Source organism: Meleagris gallopavo, chromosome 2 (assembly GCF_000146605.3).
Source record: "Meleagris gallopavo isolate NT-WF06-2002-E0010 breed Aviagen turkey brand Nicholas breeding stock chromosome 2, Turkey_5.1, whole genome shotgun sequence".
Taxonomy (NCBI): Eukaryota; Metazoa; Chordata; class Aves; order Galliformes; family Phasianidae; genus Meleagris; species Meleagris gallopavo.
In genome coordinates, this window is record NC_015012.2 from 7,577,147 (window position 1) to 7,601,120 (window position 23,974).

The following is a 23,974-nucleotide window of genomic DNA, read 5'->3' on the forward strand; positions in this document are numbered from 1 at the left end:
AAACAACCAACCAAACAAAACCAAACCAAACAAACAAACAAACAAACAAAAAAACCAAACATAGGACTGCTGCTGTGCTTTCTGGAACCTAAAAATCACTATTACTAATCCCTCATTGCCTCCTCCAAATCTTCTAGCTTCTAAATAGCCTGCAGGCAAAAATTACAGTCTGTAAATTTAAATGTGCATCTTCTAAAAATAAGTTTGCATGTAATGACCAATTAGCCTTTACTGAAAAATATTGTTAGCTTGCATGCAGATTATCCTTTGTATGCATGGGTTTCTCAAAATTGGCTCTTGTAGATGAGTTTGCCTAGAACTACTGTAATGCTGTCCCAGCTTTATACCTTTCTTAATGTTTCATTTTATGCATCAACATTTCTCCTATTAATTTTTTTGTGCACAATCAGTGTACTGCTAAAGAAAATCTATTGACCTTTATTTTTGCAGTCTCCAGTCTTTATTCAGGTAGTGCTTAGAGCTTCTGAAATAGAAAGTGTGCCAATTCATGTAAACACAGCCTGGACAGTATAGAGATTTTTTTCAAGGAATTTACACTCCTATTTAAAAGAGCTTAGTTGAGCCCTAAAGGGCTGAGCTCTTTTCTTTAACTTCATTCCTACTAGTTCTAGTAGGATCTGAATGCACGCTATTTCTTTACAGTACTTTTGAAGCCCAACTTTGATGACCTATGATGAGCTGCTGAAATAATCCTGTAATCTTCTGTTAGCTGGTGTCAAAAGAAAGTAAACAGACCATAAAAGAAGTGTGACAGAAAAAAGACAAGAGGCCTTTACAATAAAAGGGCACTGTATTGTTTATAATTAAATTGCTTTTCCCTGTCTGAAAGTAATAATCTAAGGAACTAACTTTATCAATACTTTCAAGCATAGTTTGAAGAAGTTCTGATTTCTTCCCTTCCATGGTCTCCTCTAATTCTTTGGAATGTTTTTAAGTTTTACCACAAAGTCATGAAATTTGTCCTATGAAATAATGCTGTTGGTTCAAGTTTGGTTTAACAACATAGGGTTGTAGAAATTAGTATGATGTAGCTGAAATATTTGATTTCCAACTTTTTTACATTTGTGTATCAGTGTAGAATTGAGAACAGAGAATTGTTTTATTTTATAAGTAAGTGCTTATTTTATAAGCACTGGATGTGAATCATATCAGTTACCTGCTAATGAAAAAGGTTTATATATTCTGTGCTTAATAACTATGATCTAACCTGATTTGTGTTGCAATTTACATAAGTACATGAATGGTTTTTAGGTTACCATCACTGACATACATAAAACTGAATTGAGATACAGCAATATGTGCTGACACAGCTTGTTATATCAGCTACTGTGCCCATAAGCAAACTGATTTAGCAAGGTATGTGGTGACATACAGTAGTGCAACTGATATCAAAATCAAGAAATTAGGTCTAGAATACATGAGAAGCAAGTATCCATCACCAGTTACTAAGAGGAACACTGCCCTCTTATTAAATTATTTTGGTTGCTTTTGATCACAACTATTACTGTGTTGTGTGGTTTGAGAGATTTGGAGCTAGGAATACAAATGCATTGATTGTTGTGAAACAGTAACATGTAACAACAGTAACTTCATTTGTAATGAGGCATGCAACAGAGTAATTATAGTAGGGTGGCTAAGAAAGCAAGCTGGAATGAAGAGGTGGGGAAAAACCCTGGGAACCTGCTTGAACAAGAAGTGCTTTGCAATTCTCTTCTCCTTTTGCATATTCTTTTGTCAGTTTGACTCTGTAAGGGAAAACAGTTTGGAGCAGTATTTTTTTACAGGCATATTTTTCTTCTCTTCCAATTTTAATCAGATAGAGGCAAATCCTGGCTTTGCTCTGCAGGTATCTTTCTAGGTAGAGGGGCTGATAAGCAGCTAAGCTGCATGAATGAGGAGTCAAGGGCTATGGCTTCCAAGGATAAAGGAATTCATTTAAGTACATGCTTAAGATCTACTGAAGTTCATCGGTTTTGAGTATGTACTTAAGTTCTCTGCTTAGTAGAAAGTAATACATGTATAGAGCACTTTGCTATTGGTGAAGGGAAGGGCTCTGTCATTCTGTGAGTATCCTGTGCTCCTTCAAATGTCTTGCTTGCCCATCTTAGAGCCATTTTGGCACACAAAGTTCATAATTCTCTGTACCAAGTGTTCTTGTTCAGCTTCCTGGCAACATAGGCTCTCACTGGCTCTTTCAAGTATGTCAGTTCACCAGATGCCCTAACATTTAGCTCATACTTTGTTCAAGCATAAAAATATTCTTCCAAATAGGCATGATGTCATGTTCTTATGTTTAAGAGCACTTTGAGACTATTAAAGCTGTATCAATGTCTCTTCTGATTTCCATTTTTCACATCGGAGTACTTCAGTCTGAAAGATTTGTGATTTATTTCATTCATGTGGTTTTTTTTCCCCCCTAATTTGATATATCACAAATGGAATAACTTTGTGCCATGTATAAATAACGCCTCTGACATTTGCTTTTATTCCTTAGTAATGATGAGCAATTCCCCTGAGCGGTACTTCTTAGAGTTGGAATGCTGTGTATCTGTGTGTGAGCCAAGTTTGCAGTCTTTCCCATTTCCTCTACATTCATTCATGCTTATCATTGAACTGCTCCCATCCACCAAAATATGAGTTTAACTGCGCAAGTATATGTGCAACACCTAAGTCTTATTATCATGTGGCAGTCTTTGCACACAGTGTAGAAGAAATTGAAATAGTGTTGAGCAGATAAATGTTCTGTTTTATAGAATATTGTTGATAAAAGATAATGTGTTACTGCTTTATTTAAATATTTGCTTGTATTTCATGGTAAACTTCAAGAACTATTTATGAAATATATATATTCTCTGCATTGTAACATTTTAATTGTGGGCCTTTTGTACTAAATGTTTGTTTTTCCTTTTAATTCCATTTCCCAATATTATTTATCCTGTAAGAAAAGTTTTAGTATTCCTTTCTAACATCACATTCATGTATTGTAAAAGACAGATGCAATCATTATGGCTTCATCTGAGAAATATCAAAATGAGAGTTATGTTGCAGCTAACCATTTGCTTCATATGTATGTTATGTACTGAACTTAGTAACTTCTCTCATGTCACCATCTACACTTGGAATAGACTGTCTTGAATTCCAGTTAATCATTTTTTTCCCTTCAATATATTCTTTCCATCTGAAATGCCTTTCTCAGAAGGATTCTTTCAAAGACTCCTCTGTTCTAATCAGAAAGATTTTTAAAAAGAGAAGAATGTCCCTGCAAGTGGATTGGATTAGATGGCCTCCAGAAGTCCCTTCCAGCTCTATGGATTCTATGATTTTAAGAAATACTACCATTACGAGGCCATGTAAGGTCTTTGATTTGGATTCTAAAATTTCTAGAGGCAAGGATTTAGACCTGTAGAGCACAAGTGTAATACCAAACATGATAAGTAAATTATTATAGCAAAAATTAGTTAAATTGAATATTAAGCTTTGCCTAAACATCTCAAAGTTCTGCAGAGAATAATGGGAAGGAATGTTTTACTGGCAAAGTAAAAAGGGAGAGTAAAGAAAATAAAAATAGAAGCCATCAAACTAATTCCTTTTAACCTATTTTCTATCACTGTATCTATGCAATATTGAAAATACTTAGCATTGGTTCAGTGACCAGTTTCATACATGTAAAACAAAGGATGAACGTACTATAATTTTGTTTATATGAGAGTCTTATCATTCACTGTGGAAGAGTTTCCATAGGTGTCCATCCATTCTAGCTCTGTAACAGGCTTGACTTATGTCATCAGAAGAAAGTAAACATATCAGCAGAAAGTAAATTTATACCTGGAAACATGTAAGAGTTAAAGAAGCCTAATTTTGTATTTCTTTATTTCTCTCAAGCCAAGAGCTGCAAGCATTTCTCTACACAGCATATTGCAAAGGCGCATTAAATGTCAGCACAATGACAAACACATGGCCTCATTCTGTAATGCACTCACTCATTAGTGTACTGGTTAGCTACAGACCACAACACACTTTTCCTCTGGGCTTTACCTGGAGAGAGTCAATGTGTTATCCCTGCTCTGTCAGGTAAACCAGGAGTCTACGTACTTCTGATTTACCAAGGCCATCCTCCTGGTTTGACTCCAGGATACTTTCCTCAGCCTTTGTGAGGAGACTGAGCATGGGAACAACTCACACTCTCCTACCAGGACAGAAACATTTTCTGCAAGTAGAGCATAGCTCCTAAGCAACGTGGTGGGGAAGATGCAAGATAGGGAGTATGTGATTGCACTAGCTCTCTTATTGGTGCATAACAGTGAAGGATTTGCAGTGTTTTTTCTTCTCTGGCTGACTGATATTCATTGAGAAATTTAGAACTGCTTTTCCTGGCATATTTATGTAATATTGCTTGATAACTATTTTCTTGCACAGTAGCTTGTCAACTTCTGTGTTTCGACCCTCACTTTTTCAACTATGTTCTTTGGACAATTATAGCTAACCATAGTCAGACCTTGCTAGACTTACATTATCAAGTTGGAAATAAATTGTGATTTTATCTAATCTAACTTCAACGTGAGGATAAATTGAAGTTTTGAAAGACTCCAATAAGAGCTGCATGAGTGTAACTGTGTCTAATATTTTTACTAGGACAAAACCTTAAAGGACATCTGTCATGACAGAGAATGTTGGAACACTTTATACATATATATATATGTTTGTATGTGTGTGTTTCAAACCAATGTATGTAGACTTTGGTGGGATGGGAAAAAAATCATTTGTTCTTAACAAATTAATTATATATATTATATCATAGGTATTTTTTGTTTTATTTCAGAAGTTGCTAGAATTTGTTTTCGAAATACTATGAGCTGGCGGGAAGATAGACTGAAAAAACGTTGATTGAAAATATTAGTTAGGGCAAACAAGTAATCTATTTAAATATGCTGGTCCTCTTCTTTGCTACAGAGAGCACGGAACTAAAGCAATATAACAAAATAGATAGAGTTGACAATTTTCATACCTTAATTGTTGGGAACAGAGCACTGAATAAGAGGCAACTTCATTGGATTGCTGCATTCTGGTTCCCAGCACTTCCATTATTCTAGCGGAGTTGCATGACTTATTTGTCCTTTTGACTTTGAAACACGAATGTGTAAAACAGAGAAAAAATAACTGTAATGTATCCATAAGGTAAAGGAGATTTGGATAAATTATATTATTGTTGTCTGTAACATGTATGGAAAAGACAGAAGAGGTGTGGTGTCTCACCTGATGCATGTTACCACCAACTCAGGATCTCTCCCAGTATTGTATTTTCTTGTGCACTTCACCTGGTGATTTTGTACTGGTGTGTTGTACTAAAAAACTAAATTGCAACTACATTTGTAGCATAAAACCGACAGGCATTTGTATGCCAAATTCTACTGCAAGGACAATCATTTCACTGGTTGAAAGTTTTTAAAAAGTACTGAGACTTTATTAAAAATCTGCTAAAGGCGGACGAGCTGGAACTCCTTACTTCTGGCCTTTGTTGAGTTGTATTTCTTCAGTCTGCTGTATTTCTTCAGTCTGCTGTATTTCTTCAGTCTGCTATATTTCTTCAGTCGTTTTTCCTCTGAGCATCTCTTTCCAAAAAGATTGCTCAGTTTTTAGGTTGATGTAGTCTCTGCTGAAGTGATAATTTTTTTTTTTAGTGATCAGAGGGAAATGAACCCATCTGCCAGGATGAGTCCTTCAGAGTTGCAACCGTATGCCAGGAGCTAGAGCTGATGTGAAATGTCTTTAACTTCTATGCTGAGGTCATCTATTCCTGCAGCATGTGGGATCAGAGGTGGAACTAGGTGATAAATTAAAATGCTCATCTTTTTGCAGTACTGCTTGTGAAGATCAAAGACATTTTTCATCAAATCTTTCATTGTTTTTACATCAAGGTTTTTGCAGAGCCCGGATTTGGAAACGAGATAAACAATTATATGGTCAGATTGTTTTAAAAACACTGATAACATCTTTCGCCATGTTACTAAGAATGCAGTATTTTTCTTAGAAAGCTTTTCTTATTCTGAAATAAAGTTGGCAAAGTAAATACCATTCAAGATTGGGAGGATTTGTGTTTGTTGTGAATGGTTTTGTTCTAATAGTTGCATTCGGGAAGTTATCAAGTTTAATGAATTAATTATGCAAAAAGTAATGGTTTTTGTGACACTTCCTATTGTGCATTATCTCTCTCATGCAAGATTTGGCATCAGGAGGAGCTGACAAATAGTTGACTTATTCTTTGAGATTAGATGTATAATTTAATTGACACTAATTAGGCAGAAATACTTAGTTAACACTGAGAGAAGCCTCTGAATATTCTGTCCAATAGTTCAAGTTTCTTCTTTCTAAGGAGACGTGTCTGGTGATATGTGAAGGGGAGTATATGAATTTATTAGGAGCCTAGAGCTATGAGAATGGTAGAGTACCGTTATTTAAGTTAAACAATATACAAATGGTCAGAAATAACTGGACTTAGCAAAAAGATGCTCTTTATAATCTCTGAAAGTAGTATAAAACTGTATGAAGTGTAAGCTTGTGTGCTTTTTTATTGCAAGTTATACAATTACATTTTCTTAACAGTGAAATCAAGTGATGACAGAGACAGTATGAACACATTAGAAAAACATCATTATACTCTGAAGGTCTATGGATGGCTTTTACAATGTCTCAAGTTCAGTAGCTAAAAATTGCAGTATGTTCCACATTCTAGGTATATTGGAAATCCTTGACCCACTGTCCATATACAGAAGCATGTAAATAATAATACGTAAGCATTAAATAAGAGTATTTAAATAATATTTAAATGTTCAATAAATAATGGTATAATTAATTAATAGTTAAGCATTTAAATATGATGTGGAAGAAGTAAAAGCAAGAAATGTAAGATAAATAATTTCTTGACAGTTTAGAGTGATCAATTTATCCCACAGAATTTTAGTTTTGTTTTTTTAGAAGGCAAAGTCAGTACATTGTATTCGACACTTAAGGATCCAGCATGCACCATCTTCAATTGTTATTCATTTGTAATTCTTGTAGCCACATGATTCAGTGTCGTGTTGCACCCCTCTTTTTCATTGAAAAAGCTTTCAAAGTTATTATAAGACATCTTCACATCTAAGATAAAAGTAGTCTTCATAATTTTGAAAATTAAATTGCTACGTAACAGCTGCTAATACCTATCTTGGAACGTTTCATATTATTAATGATTCTTGATGTCTTGTTTTCTCACTATTTGGATTTAGCTCCTCTTTCATTCAGGTATATTGGTCTCCCTAAGCCTTTCTGGGCCACAGCTGGAGAAAGTGATGATTGACAGGACCCTGGTGGGGAAGCTCATCTCCGACACCATCAGCGATGGTAATTACACCCACGTGCAAATCAATTGCCTACATTAACAATGGAGTAGAGAAACAGTATGTCAACAGGTAGACTAATTATTGCCACTGGGGACTTGCAAACACAACAAGTAATTGCATGTAATGCCATAGTTACAACCCTCAGGACTAAGAACACTTTAAGAATAATAGTTAACATCAAAGTTTTCAGGCTTGTCAAATACTGAATAGGTTTCTAAAATTACACATTTTAATAGCTATAAACATGCCATTTGAACTTCTGTTTATTTCGTAAGTGGGAAAATGGAACAGAAAGAAACAGTACCCAACTGACTAATTACATGGAATAGTTGTTATTAAAATATTTTATTAGAAAATATAATGGATAATGGATAACATTAGTTAGGTGGAGGTGCTCTGGTTTAGTTTATAGATTTCTAGCATCTCACCATCATGATTAACTAATGACTAATTATAAAGATTTTGTTTAGTGCAAAGGGAGAAAAAAAGGTACCTGTTTTTAAGAGCTTGTTTAATACAACTATAGCTTTTTTAATGTGTCCTTACTTAGCTCCACTGACAACCAGAAGTCAGTATCTTGGCATCTATATGATCAAGAGTAGGGAATTTCACAGTATCTTCCAAATTCTTAAAAAGTAGGTCCAAATTACATCCTTTTAATATCAATATATGCTAGATTTAGCTTTGACCTTTAATGATTTCTTTTCAATCCCACTCACATACATCTATTGTTTATTGACTTGGCTATTTAAGAAACCCACAATGTCCGTCTCATTTTCTCCTTCACTATACGTTTAGTCCTGAAAAATATCATTAATATAACTATGTTAGTTGAATCTTTAGGATCCAATAAAAATTAACCCTAACCTCACTTAATGTATGAAGTTGTAGAATACACTTAGCATCATGACTTTTTTTTCCCCGCTCTTCCCCAGTTAGCAGACTACTTGGTAGTCTGATCTTTTTCCCTGTTGTTTCTAGAGGGAGGGCTTTATATTTGAAGGTAACAAAAAGTAGGAAAGTGTCAAAGCTTTCAGTGATACCCACATTGAAATTGTTTGTAGAATTTATGTAGAATTTACCCTCTCTTCTAAATTTTTTCATAAATAGTAAATAATTAAGTTATTTGTACACTGCATTACATTGCCTTAGAGTGTTATATAAATACAATTAAAAAAACCTTACTACTTAGAAAATTTAAATCTGCCACAATAATAAAGCAACAAATACATTTTTCTACAGTTGTATATTCAAACTGCTATAAATAAGGTTATGTAATAGTTTATCCTTTTATTCGCTTACTCAAGTGTTTATTAATGTCCACATCTGAAGGTGAAATAGGACTTCTGTTCAGTAAAAGAAAACCCTCCAATTACCTGTCATTGTAATATATATTTTTTAATGAACAATAAAAGTAGATACTTTTTTACCCACAGAAATAGTGTTCAAAATACAGTTTTTTACACTGAACTCACCTCACTGTGAGACAAGACATAATGTTGTCCTAGAATAAATTAACTTTAATCCAGCATCGTTTACTGTCTTTCCAAATCTGGATTGGAATCAGATTTGTTCAAAAGCAATTTGATTTTTCATACAAGAAATGTGTTTGAAAATAGTGTGTGTGTATATATATATATATATATATTACAAGAATATGTTGAAATGGATAAAGATTAAAATCTACCATCTACATCTACATTGTAGTGTCTCAGAGTAGCATGCCCTCTTAATTTGTAGAATAATAGAAGTCAGATTGTATGCACGAAGCACAGAATTAAGATTGCATTTATCATCCTCGTGCCTCCACTAAAGCACTCTTAAGGTTTACTGTTATGTAGGTAAAATAATAATCTTTTTAAAAAGTTAATTAGAAATTATTAAAAAGTTGCCTTCCTGAAAGACAGCAGTATTTGTCAGTTTGTTTTGTGGCACTGAGGCCTTGAGTCAGGAGCGTGTAGGATATTGTCTGCACTGCCCATCTCTGTAGGGTAATCAGACCCAGCAGCGTAATATAGGTCGTCTTCAGGGCACCTCTCTGAATAATGGCATGACTATGCCCGCAGTTACATTCACATAGATCTAATTGGCGTCAGAATTTCTAAGCTTGCTTCTCAGATGGGGAAAAAAATATCGACAGAACCTTCCAGTATTTATGCCATGAATCACATACACGTTTATTGTTATTAAAGCAATAACAGATGTGCATCACCCCTCTGTAGTTTCTTATCTTTCACCTCATGCATCTTATCTGTGTGTAGTCTTCTGCCCCAAGCCCGTGCCATCCTCCAGCAGAGCCTTTCTGGCTGCACAGCTGGGTGGTCTGAGCATGGCCAAGCACTGCACTCCTGCTCCTTTCCCTCCTGCCCCGCAGCCGCGGTTGCTGTAAATCACAGCACTGCTCGTCTCATCCACACCTGCCCAGGGATCTTCAAACCCTGCTTTCTTTTCTTCGATCAGAACAAGTTATGGAAGCACTGGATGTGTGCTGTAGATCATCTTTGATGTACGCTGTGTCTGTAAGGATATAAAAATATTTTAATTGGGTATATATTGCAGCTACACGCTCAGTGACTTTGAATTTTCACGTGTATTTAGGAGCTCAGTTATAGCTTCTAACTCCCAACATCAGATACTGGATCACTTGTTTTTCCCCAAAATGTAGTGTTAATGTAAAATTTCAAAAGCAAATTTTGGCTTTAAATTTACCCCTTGGTATTTGCATACCAGATAGTTCAGAGCTGTGCCAGTACGTGACCATTGGAAAATTCAACTGGTTGTAAAACAGGCTAAATCAAAGCAAAGCTGAATAGTCAGTATTCACTGCTTACCTTTAAGACTCAGCTACTGACAGAAATTACTTAAGGATATTAAAAATGCATTAAAAAACCTACGATATTTGTCACAAATGCAATTTTGTTGTTTTTTTTTTTTTTCTAGGGGTCTGTTCTTTAGCATTTTGTTTTTAAACCCAGTTCCGATTTTCCTAGCATTTTCCATTTAACAGGGTTTTCTGAGTTTACTTTCTGAAAACAGCTTGCTAGCTTTACATTAATCCTGATTCTCATTAACAATTCTTCAGCAATCTGAAACTAGTTACCCTGATGGCACATTTCATTCTCAGATATCTTTTTAAATGTAAGCAGTATTTCAATAACTGGATAGCACTTGGGAAAAATCCTAGATAACATTGTCTAATTAATTTTCATTGTCAAATTAGTTAATCAGTTTTATATTGAACTGTTTTGGTCTGTTAATCAGTTTTACATTGAACCATCCCACTGCACTTTTTCAGACTTCAAGGGAATCCATTCCATCTTGGTTTCTGTATTGCTCAGGTACCCACAAGTTAAGCTTTCAACAAGTACATAACCCCTCTGAAGCATAATTCTGTACGTAACAGCCATAGACTTGCAGTGTCAAAACACCAGGTACACCTCAAGTGCTAATTTGCCTTTATCATCCTAAAAGCCAGCAGTGCTGCATTAGGTTCACTTCCAGAATACTGGTGGATGTTACTATAGAAAAAAATGGAAGGGTGAACCGTGATGAAAATGGATGTGGAAGGGCATAAAACATATATCTGAATGTAGTAGTAGCTTGATGTGAGATAATTTATTCAGGTTTATGTAATCTGACTACTCTCTAAGCTTTATTTCTCATTTCCAAGAAGGTCCTGGCAGGATGACATATGGATGTCTTTTAGGAGATTACAGAGGCTTCAGTGTAATATTTAAGACTGTGTCTTGAAAAAATTGCTTTTTGCAGTGTCTCAGTGGAGGTTTCAGTAATTTCTTTTGTTCCTAGAAATAGTGGTGGCATTATTTTTTTATTCCAGGTATTCTTTCAGACAATTTCATCATCTTGTCATTTGAAGACTATAACCAGCTCTGTTTCATTCACTTTACAAAGAAGATGGATTCTCCCGATGTAAACAGAAGAAGACATGAGAAACTCTCTTGTTTGGATTTTAAGGTATTGCTGTCAATAGTAACTGTCTATATTACAGTAATTTTACATAATGAATCACTGGTACACGCTGAACTTTTATATAACTGGTCAGAACAACTCAAATCCTAAAACTGACAGTTATTGGAAAGTAAAAAAGAAAAATAAAATACATGGCATTCTGAGTTAAATGAATTAAAACTCTACCAAGAGCGATCCAGTTTTCTATTCGGTTCTATTTAGGTTAAGGGCTCAGACACACAGTTGAGTTACCCCTGCTTAACAGATTACCTCATGTCAGCTGAGCAGCAGCAACTGACCCTTTGCACATTCTCAGCATCTAACAAGCATGAAGTAAAACCTGTAATGGTAGAGCTCAGTGTAAAAGATTTAAGCTAATATGTTTTGCCTCTTGTTTGCTATGGGCTAAAATGCACACATGGTCAATTACTACGGCTCAGCTGATACACACAAACTCGTGAAGCTGTGTTTATTCTCTCATCTGTCTGAGGCTGTTGTAACTGCAGAAGTCTTAATTTCTAGTTACAGTAATCATATTGTTAGGAGAGTTGGTTTTGCAACTAAGCTGCTGAGCTAGGATTCAAAATACAGAAGCTTAGTTTCTCACCACTGACAAATTATATATATATAACCTTAAGCAAGTAACTTAGTGTCTCTGTATCTCAATTCCCCATTTATATAGTGTAGATTAAAATGCCCCCTGTTCCAGCCTTTTATGTATGAGTGTGTCTATACCACAGTCACAGCAGAAGAGAAAGGCAGTCACATTTAAACTGACTGGTTATGCTGCTTCTTGGGTGGGTTAGGTTATGTAGGCATAACCTATTTCCACCAAAGCTCTTTGGCTTCAGGACTGCGTAACTCTGACCTTAGGTGGAAGTGCTTGGTACTACAACAGTATAACAAAGTAATCAGCTAAAGGCAATCAATACATTTTGAACAGGCAAAGTAAGAAAAAGGCTGATCCAGTTCACTGCAAGAAAAATGAAGTGGCAAGCCTTTGCTCAAGAAGAGTAGAAAGATGTAGTGAGCAAAAGAGTGATTTTCTATTTATTTAAAACTGAATAAATACTAAAGACATCTTGTGCTACCAAACAGTTTCCCTTTGGCAGCCCCTTAGTAGTTTGATTCCTCACATAGAGAATTTGCATCTTCAAGGCAAGATTTTTAGGTATATGTTTAAGTTTTGCCATATTACATTTTAACTTGCTTGGTAGAAATATTTTCTGCTAGGATGAATATCTAAAACATTTTCCAGGCTGTTTCAGTTCAGGGCCTCTTTTCAGCAATGATTTGTGTTTGCGAGATTGATCCTACCTCTATAACGTGGATTTGAGACAGTTCACTGTTCACCAGGAACTGAGCTGATACGTAGTTTACTTTAAAATGATGTGCACTTGTGCCTGGCCTACAGTGTTTGTTAAGGCTGTGCTTAGAAGCAAGGTTGGCGGGTGGTTGTGGTTTTTATTTTTTTAATAGCTGTAAACTCTAACTAAGAAACTGGTAAGCTGAAGATTGCCTTCATTTAATTGTAAGGGCTGTAGCTCCTTACCGTAGTTACATTTAGAAAATATATTTTCATTCTAGGTATTGCTGTGTCCATTTTGGATCTAATGGTTATGCCATTTTTTCCTTGGGAAAGAAGGACAGCCTAATCCATAGAAAAGTGTCTCTGCCCTAGGAAACCAGAAACATCTACTGGCTTCCTTAATAGGATTGTTATGTTCAGTTATTTGCTCACACAGCTGAGCTTCTAGAAACGTCTCTGTGTTCAACGGTAACTTTGCTTTCTCTTGAAATCAGTGGGAATCACTATGGATTATTTCTTTGCCAGCCAAAAAAAAGGCATTTGCATTTTTTTTAATTGAATATTCCTTTATGTGAAGCTTTCTAGTTAGGCAGCTAAATATAATTTTTATTATCTTCAAAACTGCACTAGTGTGAGCCAGCAGAAACTGTTGTTCACTACTGCAATAATATTATGTCAGCTCCCTGCATTTGAATTAGAGTTCTTCATGGCTGCTTCTGGTCAAACTTACAAAAACTAATAACAAAAGAAACAATAATAAAAAAAGAAACAAAAGATCTTCCTCAATTGCAAATGTGCAAACAATACACACTTTAAAAAACCCCAGTTCCTTAGTCTTGATATTATTTTCAAGAGCAATCAAATTAAAAGGTAACTTGGACTGGTATAGAACTACCATAGGATTAAAATGTAGAACAAAGATTCAGGAAATTTGAGTATAGCTTTCATCTTTGCCTCTCACTTTCAATGCAGCCTTGGAAAAGATACGTGGTATTTGGGTTTCACTTTCTGTTTTTAAAACGAGGAAGATGCTTACTTGCAGTAATATGTTTCAATATAATTAAATGTCTGTCATATGTAGATTTTAATTTATTTAGAACATGGACAGATGCAAGTTCACATTGATCGGTGTCCAGCCGATCCAGTGGGCGAAACTTACAGGGAACTTTAGGCAGTGCTAGACTGCCAGAGTGCTATTAAGTGGGAGAAAGTCAACCATACTTTCCTTCTATTTTAATGTCTATCCAAAAGTTTATTTTTTCACAGTACATACCTAAATGGAAGAATTGCTTCCTCCAGCCTCACCTTTCTAAATTACAACACCTTGGATTTTATGTACACTTTGTAAAAAGGAGGATTTATTTTGTGAATCAGTATGGTCTTGAAGTACAGGAAAATACAAAAACAACTATGGCCATTTGCCTTTTCTCGTTGGCACTAGTCCATGTCTGTTACAAAATGTAAAGACAGGCAAACAAAAGATTCTCAGCTGCTATTAAATGTGAAATTGTTATGACCAGTACACACTGCAGCACAGCTCTAATTAATATCTGTGAAAGTATTGTTTTTCCACCCCCAAATAATGTATTGTCACCAAATTTGCTGTTTGTACACAGTTTGAATTCAAACAGCAGTTATCTGTTCCCTTTTCAGTATGCGTTATGTTTATTCTTTTAAATAGAATTTTGACAGGTAAAAGTACGGTATATTCTAAAAATATTGACCTCTTGTAAGTTTTTCCCATCTATGTATTTTTAATCCATTTCAATTAACTGAAGCAGGAGACAGTACAAGTAGTTAAATGTTTACCGTGAGAGAACAACATTGGTAATTACTTTGATTTCAGTTCCTTTTGATGTGTATTCAGGGGATGAAGAGGTCAATAATATTATGACCATGCAAATAGAAAAGGGTTCTTTTTGACCATATAAAAAAACAGCAAAGGATTATTAAAGCATTAACCTTGATTTTAATGGCCTTGGTTGAGTGGTGAGATCACAATTTGGATGAGCCTGATTATTTACTAAATACAATACATAAATGCAACGGGTTCTTAACACCCATTGCACTCTGGCATTATCGCATTACTGCCATCCTTTGTTGCCTTGCAGACAGGAATATGAAAGCAATCTGTCATGTAGTGAGACTGGCTCCAGAAGCATTTCTCTGATAAGAAGACCCCCTGCCCTTTGCTAGTGTCTGGTCCAGTAGGCTTAGCCATGCGCTTAATCCCCAGAAAGTGGTTCGATTATTGCTGACCAGCAATGGCAAGATAGTTTTTTTTCTCCCCTAGCTATCAACCTTCCATTAATTCCTTAAGCAGAAATGCGGTGCAATCTATATTTCCTTGGCATGTGTCACCCAGATGGTGCACTGCTCATGTTTTCAAATAACCATGCTCCAAAATAACAGAGTTTGAATAATAAATTCCACAAATCCTTCCTGAGAAAGAGGCACAATTCTCCAGAGCTGCATAAACTTTACGCATGATGCTGTAGCTCATCCGCATTATGCAGAAAAGTATATATTCTCTTACAAAGCGAATATTTGTGTGTGTGTTCCTTAATTTAGGGAAGAGAAGGAAAGATGCACGTTTGCTCAAACAGCATAGAATATATTTAATACTTGATTATGTCTTAAACACTAGCCTTAGCTCTCTGGTCAGCTTCGCAGAACTTGTCATTTAATATGGCTAAGCTTAAATCCTGTGTGTAGGTCGATGTTGTCAAGCAACCATGACTGTACATTTTGGTATTGATTGGAGTCATTGCAGTAAATTCCTTCTTAACTCACATTCCTTTCCTTCCCAATCCCCTCCCCGTAGATGAAAGTGTGAGCATGTCTCATTCTGTCTGAGGAGATATTTTTCACATTTACAGACAGCCTATATGGAGATATATGTGCACAGTCCTCTGTGTATATACGGATTGTCTTTCACAAATGCAAAGTAAATGCTCTCAATTGCTCCATGGTGCTATTTTATTACCTTAAATATTTTCTGCATTTTTTCTTCCATCAGATTTCTTACATTGATATACCTGGACTAGAAGGTAGGAGGATGAAACGTCACCTGGCAATAAACTGTATGCAAGATATGGCCATTTGCTGGTGGTCAGCAGCTAGTGATGGAGCATGGCCTTGGTCTCCTATTTCCTCTGAAAGGGACAGAGCCAACCTATTGCTGTTAGGCTGTGCACATGGCAAACTGGAGGTAAAGTTCTGAACTCTCTTGTTACGTGATTTTTAGACTTGCTAAAGAAATAAGTACTCAGATTAAATGCGTTTTCAGGTAGATAAAAGGAAACAGATATGTTTAAAATGTAAGGGAGAAAAATGACCTATCCTCATCTTGAAAACAAGTATTAATTATTTAGTGAGAAAAAAACACATTATTTAGTATGTTTAGTATTTTCGCATCAAAACTGGTAATCTAGGAAATATAACAATTAAATTAGGTCTTTTAAATGGAAGAGCTTTGAGGCTGTCACCACTAAAACTTCTTTAACCTGTTTTGGAAACTGTAGCTGTTGCATGCTTCTCCAATGCAATTATTTTACTTTTTCTGCAGTGTTAACAAATAGACATTTCTTAATCCACTTTAAGCATTGTATTGTAAGCTTTTAACTAGAAGCAGATGCTGCTTAAATTGTTGTGATGACTACTGATCAAATCAGGGACTATTTTCTCAAAGAAAAAATCAAAATTCCCTGTCTACAGGTAGAATTGTAAGCTACAAGCTAGAATAGGTTTACAGTCTGATTCTCCACTTGACTCTTGTTTATCTTACATTCTTAGGTGTTTCATCTATTTAATTTTTATTTCGTGTACTTTAGAATATTTGAATCCAGTTTTTTATGTTTGATAAAAACTTTTAAATGAAGCTATCTGAGCATATTTTGAAAAGAGCTATAGCTTGAATTTAAAATAGTTAAGCTGTTCTGGACTAACTTCTTACATAGATGTTATAGACCGTTTTATTTTCAGTTTAGTTTAAGCCACTTGTGTTGTGGGCTAAAAAGGCACTGACTGTGGGAGAAGAGCACAAACTTCAGGGCCAGCTGTGGGATAGCTGTTCTGTGGTAGCTATTATACGCTGTTTCCCTGTAGGGAAAAACCAAAAGTAACACTTCAAATAAGCTGCTCCTGTAAACAACATTCAGTTCTCTTTAATTTGGGAAGATGTACATGTTAACACATCTTAGAATTATCTCTTTGGTAAATAATATTAATTTCAGTGAGTTTTTTCCCTTGGGATTTTCTATATATTGAAAGCAAAAGAGAAAACGTAGTTGAGACAGTTTTTCTTTCTTATCTCTGTCATTAATCACTGCAGAATTTAAGTTTAAATTACCTCCAGTTCCACCTTCTATTCTTCTTTTCAATTGGCCTTTCCCCACTAGTGGTCATCTTTGACTCATCTCTCTCCTCCTCCAGACACACACCTGCAGTTCTCCGTTTCCACTGCTGCTATGACCAATCACATGTGAAAATGATTCTGGTACTTAAAAGGGACATCTCTTCTCTTAAGTTTTTGCAGCGTGCTCTCCTGTGCGAGTTTCATGTTATGAAACGTCATCCTATTCACAGCTCACATCTAATTTCTTACCGTAACATCTGTGAGTCCCGGTTCTGACAGTAACATTCCCATGCCATTCATTTCCTTTCCACGTCTCTGCATGTTCTTCCAGGATGCTCCCCAATTTCAGTTTGCCGTCTCTATTTTCTGAGATGTTTTTTAGGGGCTCATTCCTTCTATGAAATTCACAGAAGCTACCCCTTTAGTTAAAAGCTTTCTCCTTTTTGTTGTGTATGTTATAGGGAGATTTCCAAATTACAGCATTGCTCTGCATCTTTCGGCGCACCTTGTTTTATCCTTTTTTGGTTTAGACTTTAAATTGCTCGGGGCTGAAGCTGTCTAGTATAGTCCCAAGCACATCACTGGTGCTTAACACAATAGTGATAATAAGCATTCACTGAGCCTTTAGGCCTAAACTCATAATCCTTTTAATTTAGCCTGTATTGTAATAGAAATATACGGAAATTATTTTAAAAAGCAGAACTACCAAATTTAACTATTCAGTCTCTTTTCATCCTTTGCTTCCACTTGCCTGTTTTAATTCTAAGCTCCTCACCTGGCATTTCTTTTTCTTTATTTGTCATTAAAATACTAAGCATTGTGTCACCGTTTTGGAAAATGTGTAGATATATAAATATATAGATAATTATTATTTTTGCTGGTTGTAGTCTATTCTGTGTATTTATCTCCTGGGTGTTTTTCCTGTGTATCCGTGACAGGTAACCTACAGTACTGTTTGTGTTTTTCTTCCTTATTTCTCTAGCAATTCTTAAGGTTGGTAGTTAAATTCCCCTTCCCAGACAGGGGATGTCATAGCCCAGCAGCTCTAGAACTAACATCAATTCCCAATCTGCAGTTAACTTAAGTGCATGTTTCTCCCCCAGTGTATAAGAGGGCCACTTTAACTTTACACTTGCAGCTTTTGAGGATCACAGGATAGCTTAAACTGAGTACAAACATAGTTAGCATTTTTAGACAGCTTCTAAACAGTTGCTGGCACAGTGCTTCTGTAAACCTGCATGTCTTTGCTCCTACCGCTTTACCATTTGTGGTATTCTTCAGGTATAGTCCTGGAAGAAAAATGTGACATGACATTGTTATATACAAAAGTAAATCCATATTTATCATATTTTGACCAATACAATGATTTTTTTAACGAGTGAATGATTACTGTATACAGAAGAATAGTAAGAAGAATGAACTTAGACAGTTTGGAGAAATAATCAAAAAGGAAAGTGTTAAATTAATGCCACTAACATTTTATGTGAAAATAATGGTATCACTTTGGTAAGACATCATTATCATCTAGAATTAAGAAAAAAGGAGGATATCTGGTCTACAAATGAATAGCTCTTTTTCATATTGAGTTTATGAAAAATAAACCGAGCCTGAGAAAATGCCTGAGCGCTGCCCACAGCCTTTCTGCAGCATGTTTGTGCTGACCTACGAAAAACACAAACAGATCTGGCACTTACTGTTGTTGCAGAGCAAATCTAAATCATACTGCTTCCTCCCTGGAAAAATGTTCTCAGTAGTATTTGCTGCCCACCAGAAGACTACTTATTAGGATGAGGACAGGAATAGCCCTGGGACAAGACAGCCCAATCCCTTGTCATGCTAATATCCTGTAACTAACTACACATTATGCACCGAGGTGACTCACGTTCACATACAGTGTTTGGGCGGCTATTGTGTACCTCAGCAACACTTCAACTTAAAGAAGAAAATCCGTTTCACATTTTAAATACACTAGATATGTGACTGGAATTGTGCTTATGTCTTAATATAAGGCCATATAGCACAATTATATTAATTATATTAATAAAATAGCTACTATTAATTCTAAAGGTAGACGTTATCCTTTTAAAAATGGGGACAACTTTTTCCTTGCAAGTCTTGATTTCTCTGACTTTCTTTGGTGTTTTTTGTCTTTTTTTTTCTTTTTTTCTGAAATCAGCAGTTTTCTGAAATCATCAGTTGCTGTGTTGCATGCAGTAGGATTCAATTAGGAATCCTCCCCTGAAGAAATGAAAGTGCTTTTCTGTTTAATGTATGACAGCCCTGGCGTATGATGTATGTTGATGTGCATGCACTCACGCTGCTGCAGCAGTGTCTGTTGAACTTTTGGCTGCTTTTATGTGTGTCTTGGTTTCCTATGGTAAACCCATTGGTTCCTCAATTTATGTATTTAATTGATTGCTTATTTCTTTTTGTTAAAGTACCAGTGATCAGGGATGCTATTTAAGTTGTCTGACTGTGTAGATAATGCAAGAAATTTTTGAAAGCAGAATTCAATTTACTTTGAATAAATAGGATCATATCTGAAATCATCCTTGGATTAAATGCTTTGATAGACAGTCATGTTAAAATCAACTTGAATAGCAAACATTAACAAAAACAGTAAAAATTAATAGGTGATGATGCTGAGGCTTGGTTACTGTAGTACTTCACATTTGTCTTTACTGTGTTTATTTTCACTCCTTTTACTGCTAATACAAATGGCTGAAATTATACTTCAGTCTTGTGGAAACAGTGATTCTCCTGAGAGTGAACATTATCTTTTCACCCAAGACACAACATTTAATTAGTTATTCTTTTACATGGTGCAACAAACTTGTAAAATAAACACATCAGATCTTACATGAGTGAGCTGTACTGTAGCAGTCAGAAAAGCATCTGCATTGTGTGACTGAATAGTCAAATACCTCTCACACACATGGAACAAGGACTGTAAAATCCTTAATGTCATGTTTGGATAAAAGTTTGATGAATAATGCAGGATAAATGTTATGATGATAAGTTTTGAAAGAAAATAAGAATAAATGTTGGCTGAAGATCTAAATAGTAAGATTGTACTTGGGACTGGAAATCAATTGCAGCCAAATAAAAAGCTGGATAGGAGCCTTGTATTTTTATTGTAGAAGAGTTTAAATATAAGGTGTTGGGTTTGTTTGTTTTTTTCCTCTTTCACAGTGCTGTGTTTAAAGCTATTTTACATTGCATTACATTTCCCACTTTACATTTCTAATTAAAGTGTTTGTTGTTATTTGGAGCTTCACTGTGAAATTTAGCAAGCATTTCTTTAACATCCATAAAATATATGAAACATTTGTCTCATCCATCAGACGCACAGTCCAGTCAGAGTAAGCTTACTTCTGTTTCTTTTGTTTTCTTTTTCTTTTTTTTTCTTTTTAATCTGCTTGGTAAGCCAATTTTCTACTTAAGTACTACTGTTTAAAACTTGTATTTGTTTTGGTATGTGGGCTTTATTCTTTCCCAGTCTTCTAAGCAGAATGCTTCAATTTTAAGTGTTCAACGATTTGCATTGAGGAGAGTGATACCACTTACACAAGCTAGTGCTATTATTTCTTACAAACATTAAAAGGAAGAAGGTATGTTAGCTAGTACGATTCAGATCCCATAGTTATCAGGACTGTCAGATTCCTTTACTTGGATTGATATGATTTCTGAGTTAGGATTTGAGAAGCTGGCATGCATAGTATCTCTCTTACTGCTATCAGCTGATGCAGGGCACAGGCCAGTACTGCAGGAACTAAATTGTAGAAATGTGTAATAGAGGTACTTGACTACTGCATTCATAACGCAAATGTACACAAATTATGTGGATACTTCTAAAATACATTTGCTAGGCTTCTAATGTACATGTCACTAAACTGTAAAGGATTTTTAAAAGACAACGTTTTATTTATTTTACAGAAAGTAATGCAAAATTCTTCCAGAAAGCTTCTTTTGAAATCTAAGGTTAAGTGATCGGTCCAAGACTTATGGACTAAATAGCAGTGTGATAGTATGACTTTATCTTTTTAGATTCACCAGCCTGCCCCTCCTCCATAGTTCTGACAGTTGTCCTACGCGCTCTTGAGGAAACTCCTACAGCTTTAGCCTTCACCTTTCCCATGAAAATTTTGGTTTTGTTAACTGGAAGATATGCTGCTATGGTGATGTTCCCCTTCAGGGTTACAGGGAATTTAGAACTACTGCTTGTCAGGAATTCCATCGGATTCTTTCAGGTGAACTGCTAGAGCGCTGTGCTCACTACATTTACCAGCACATCACTACTTTACCACGTAGGTAAACAACAGGCAGGTAATGGAGTACCATCTCTTTGGAAAAAAATATGCTTTGATTGCTAGTCTTTGTACTGCTTAGATTCATAGAATTGTAGGATGCGTTGGGTTGGAAGGGACCTTAAAGAGCATCAAGTTCAAAGCCTGTGCCGTGGGCAGGGCTGCCCCCCACCAGCTCAGGCTGCCCATGGCCTCATCCAACCTGGCTTTAAATGCCTCTGGGGATGGGGCACCCACAGCTCTCTGGGCAGCAGTGCCAGGGCCTCACCACCCTCTGAGTAAAGAATTTCTTCCTTATATCTAATCTAAATTTAACCTCTTTAAGTTTAAATCCATTATCGTTGTCCCATCGCTACATAAAGAGTCCCTCCCCATCTTTCCTGCAGGCCCCCCCTTAGGTACTGGAAGGCCTGGAAGGAATGCTTTTTTTCAAAAGTGTTATCTTAGCTTCATTAACATGGTTTTGTAGTTGCATGCCTCTGCTTTAGTTCTTCAGTTAGTGACATGAGCAATTATTAATAAAAGTTAAATTTCTGACAGAGAAACTCAAATCTTCCCTCTCAGATGAAAGAGAATATCCTTTTTCTCCCCTCAGAGTGCCAGCAAATGTTCAGCAAAATTGGAAACCAGAACAAAGAGGTCTCTTAGGCTTGCTGCTCTTCCTTCAAGAGGCAAATGAGGCCACCAGTGTGTGAGAAGGTTTATCAGTTCCAATCTTAGGAGAGATGTTTCTCTTGTTTTCAGCCAGTAGTCTCTAGAAAGTTTCCTTTAAGCCAAGTTTGTTTAAACATTATGTCAAAACTTATGTTTTGTAAAGTAGCAAATAGTCTTCTCTTAGGAATGTTTCCCTAGCATATAATTTTTTAACGTACAGCAACCAACCGAACCCTAAACTTCATTTCAGGGATACGCTTTCAAAATTATGAGCAGGTAAGAAACTTCTTGTCTTGATGCTAATTAAATTAGACCTTCCAAGATATAAAATTCTACTTTCTTTTAAATTCAAATTACCAAGCAACGTTTTGTCCCTCCTTTGCGCTAACAAATGACAGAACAAAGTTATTAGACTTGTTTTAGTTGCTGACTTTTAAATGACTAGATGGCAACATTTATTTTTTCCTATTACTGTTTCTATTGCTGTTTTCCAGCAGTCACTTCTATTGCATTGAAAAATCCATGATTTCTGTGTTTTCTTCTCTGTTGTCTTAATTTTCAAGTCCAGTCTCTATTCAGAGTTTAATGTTGCTTTCAGTCTTTCATCTCTCACATGCTCAATTATTGTGTTGATATTTATGACTTTCTTATAGCTGGTGAGATGTCCTGAGTGGAACACTGGTTTGGAATCAAAATATGTAGGTAAATAATGTGGTGCATTGAAACCTGCCACAGGAAGACAGAATTGAGAGTCCCAGGGGGCCTCAAGGCTCACTTCACTTAAGTTTTGAAGCTTTGAAGATTTGCTTGGGCAAGATTTCTATTTCACGTATTTGAAAGGCAGCTGTCTCAGTTTCTGTGCATAGTTAGAGCAAATGACAATTCACCTTGTCTTTATTTGGGGTTACAGAGCTCTGTGGTCACAGTAATTCTTTGTACACATAACCCCTTTACAGGTTGTCTTGCTATGCAATTTAACATACTAATAAGCTACATATTTTAAGCAGTTCTAAAACCAAACTTCTGAACAGTAGCCACTGCGCATTTTGTGGACTTACTTAAATTACTAGCTGCAGAGGCTAAGTCATTGGTAAGCAAATGGAGCAGGTGAGAAATGGGTTTTCAAGCTGTATAGCTTATTTAACCTCTTATTTCTGCTTTGGTCTGTCTTTTTTTTGATCACTGCTCTTCACTGAAATCAGATTACCTGCTTTTCACAAGTTGGTTGCATTGGCTTCTCTTTTAGATGCTTTCACATCTGATGTTCTGTTTCTTGCCTATTAAGTAGTTCTTAGTATGTCCCTAACCTTATCTTACACTAGCTAGAACTTCTGTATTAACAGGCAGCTGGTTTACAGCCACAGAATTACAACAGTGGCTTTTCTTGCTTTTAAATGAAAAGCCCTTTTGCTCACAAAATAAGTAAACATCCTAATCGGTCTGATCAGCATCCCAAGTTCATTTGTTGTTTCTGAAGTAATGGGTGGTATGCCAAAGAAAAACTTACTTTCTTAGTCTCTAACTTTACAAGTTGAAAGGCTAAATTCAGTTAGTTCAGTTAGTCTAGTGGTCTGTGGAAATCGACTTCAAACTGTTTAAGTATACTGTGCATGTTTCTGTTTTCACTCTGAAGTTTCAAGTTTTCTCCATCTCTGTTTTTGGTATCCCTTTTCATAAGTGGCACTTGCATACCCACTAGACTCAAAAGAAGCAATTTTAGTGTCAGGTCAGCAACTTTATCCTGTGAATAACACGATGGGTATGGTTTGGCTCTGTTTAACATTTTCTATTTCTAACAAAGTCTATTTCCTATCTCCTTCAGACAAATAGCTTTTTATAAACCATGTTAACTTAACTACAACTAGTACTTCTGCCACAGTTTCCCTTCTACAGTCATCTACAATACCTAATGAATCTGCACTGGACTCCACTGTTACCTCCATCATTTCATAGTATTTCTCATGTGTTTACACTAGAAATT

The 23,974-nt window shown here is 35.8% G+C and overlaps 1 protein-coding gene across 5 annotated transcripts in view; it reads left to right on the plus strand.

The window, feature by feature from the left end:
* The window catches only part of WDPCP (WD repeat containing planar cell polarity effector), a 142,703-nt gene that overhangs the window by 55,812 nt on the left and 62,917 nt on the right, over window positions 1–23,974 (plus strand). For all 5 annotated transcript variants that reach the window (XM_010706458.3, XM_019612552.2, XM_019612554.2 and 2 more), the window contains 3 exons: window positions 7,284–7,398; window positions 11,236–11,372; window positions 15,695–15,886. In XM_010706458.3, coding sequence (XP_010704760.1) covers window positions 7,284–7,398; window positions 11,236–11,372; window positions 15,695–15,886 — 444 coding nt within the window. The remainder of the gene's footprint in view (window positions 1–7,283; window positions 7,399–11,235; window positions 11,373–15,694; window positions 15,887–23,974) is intronic.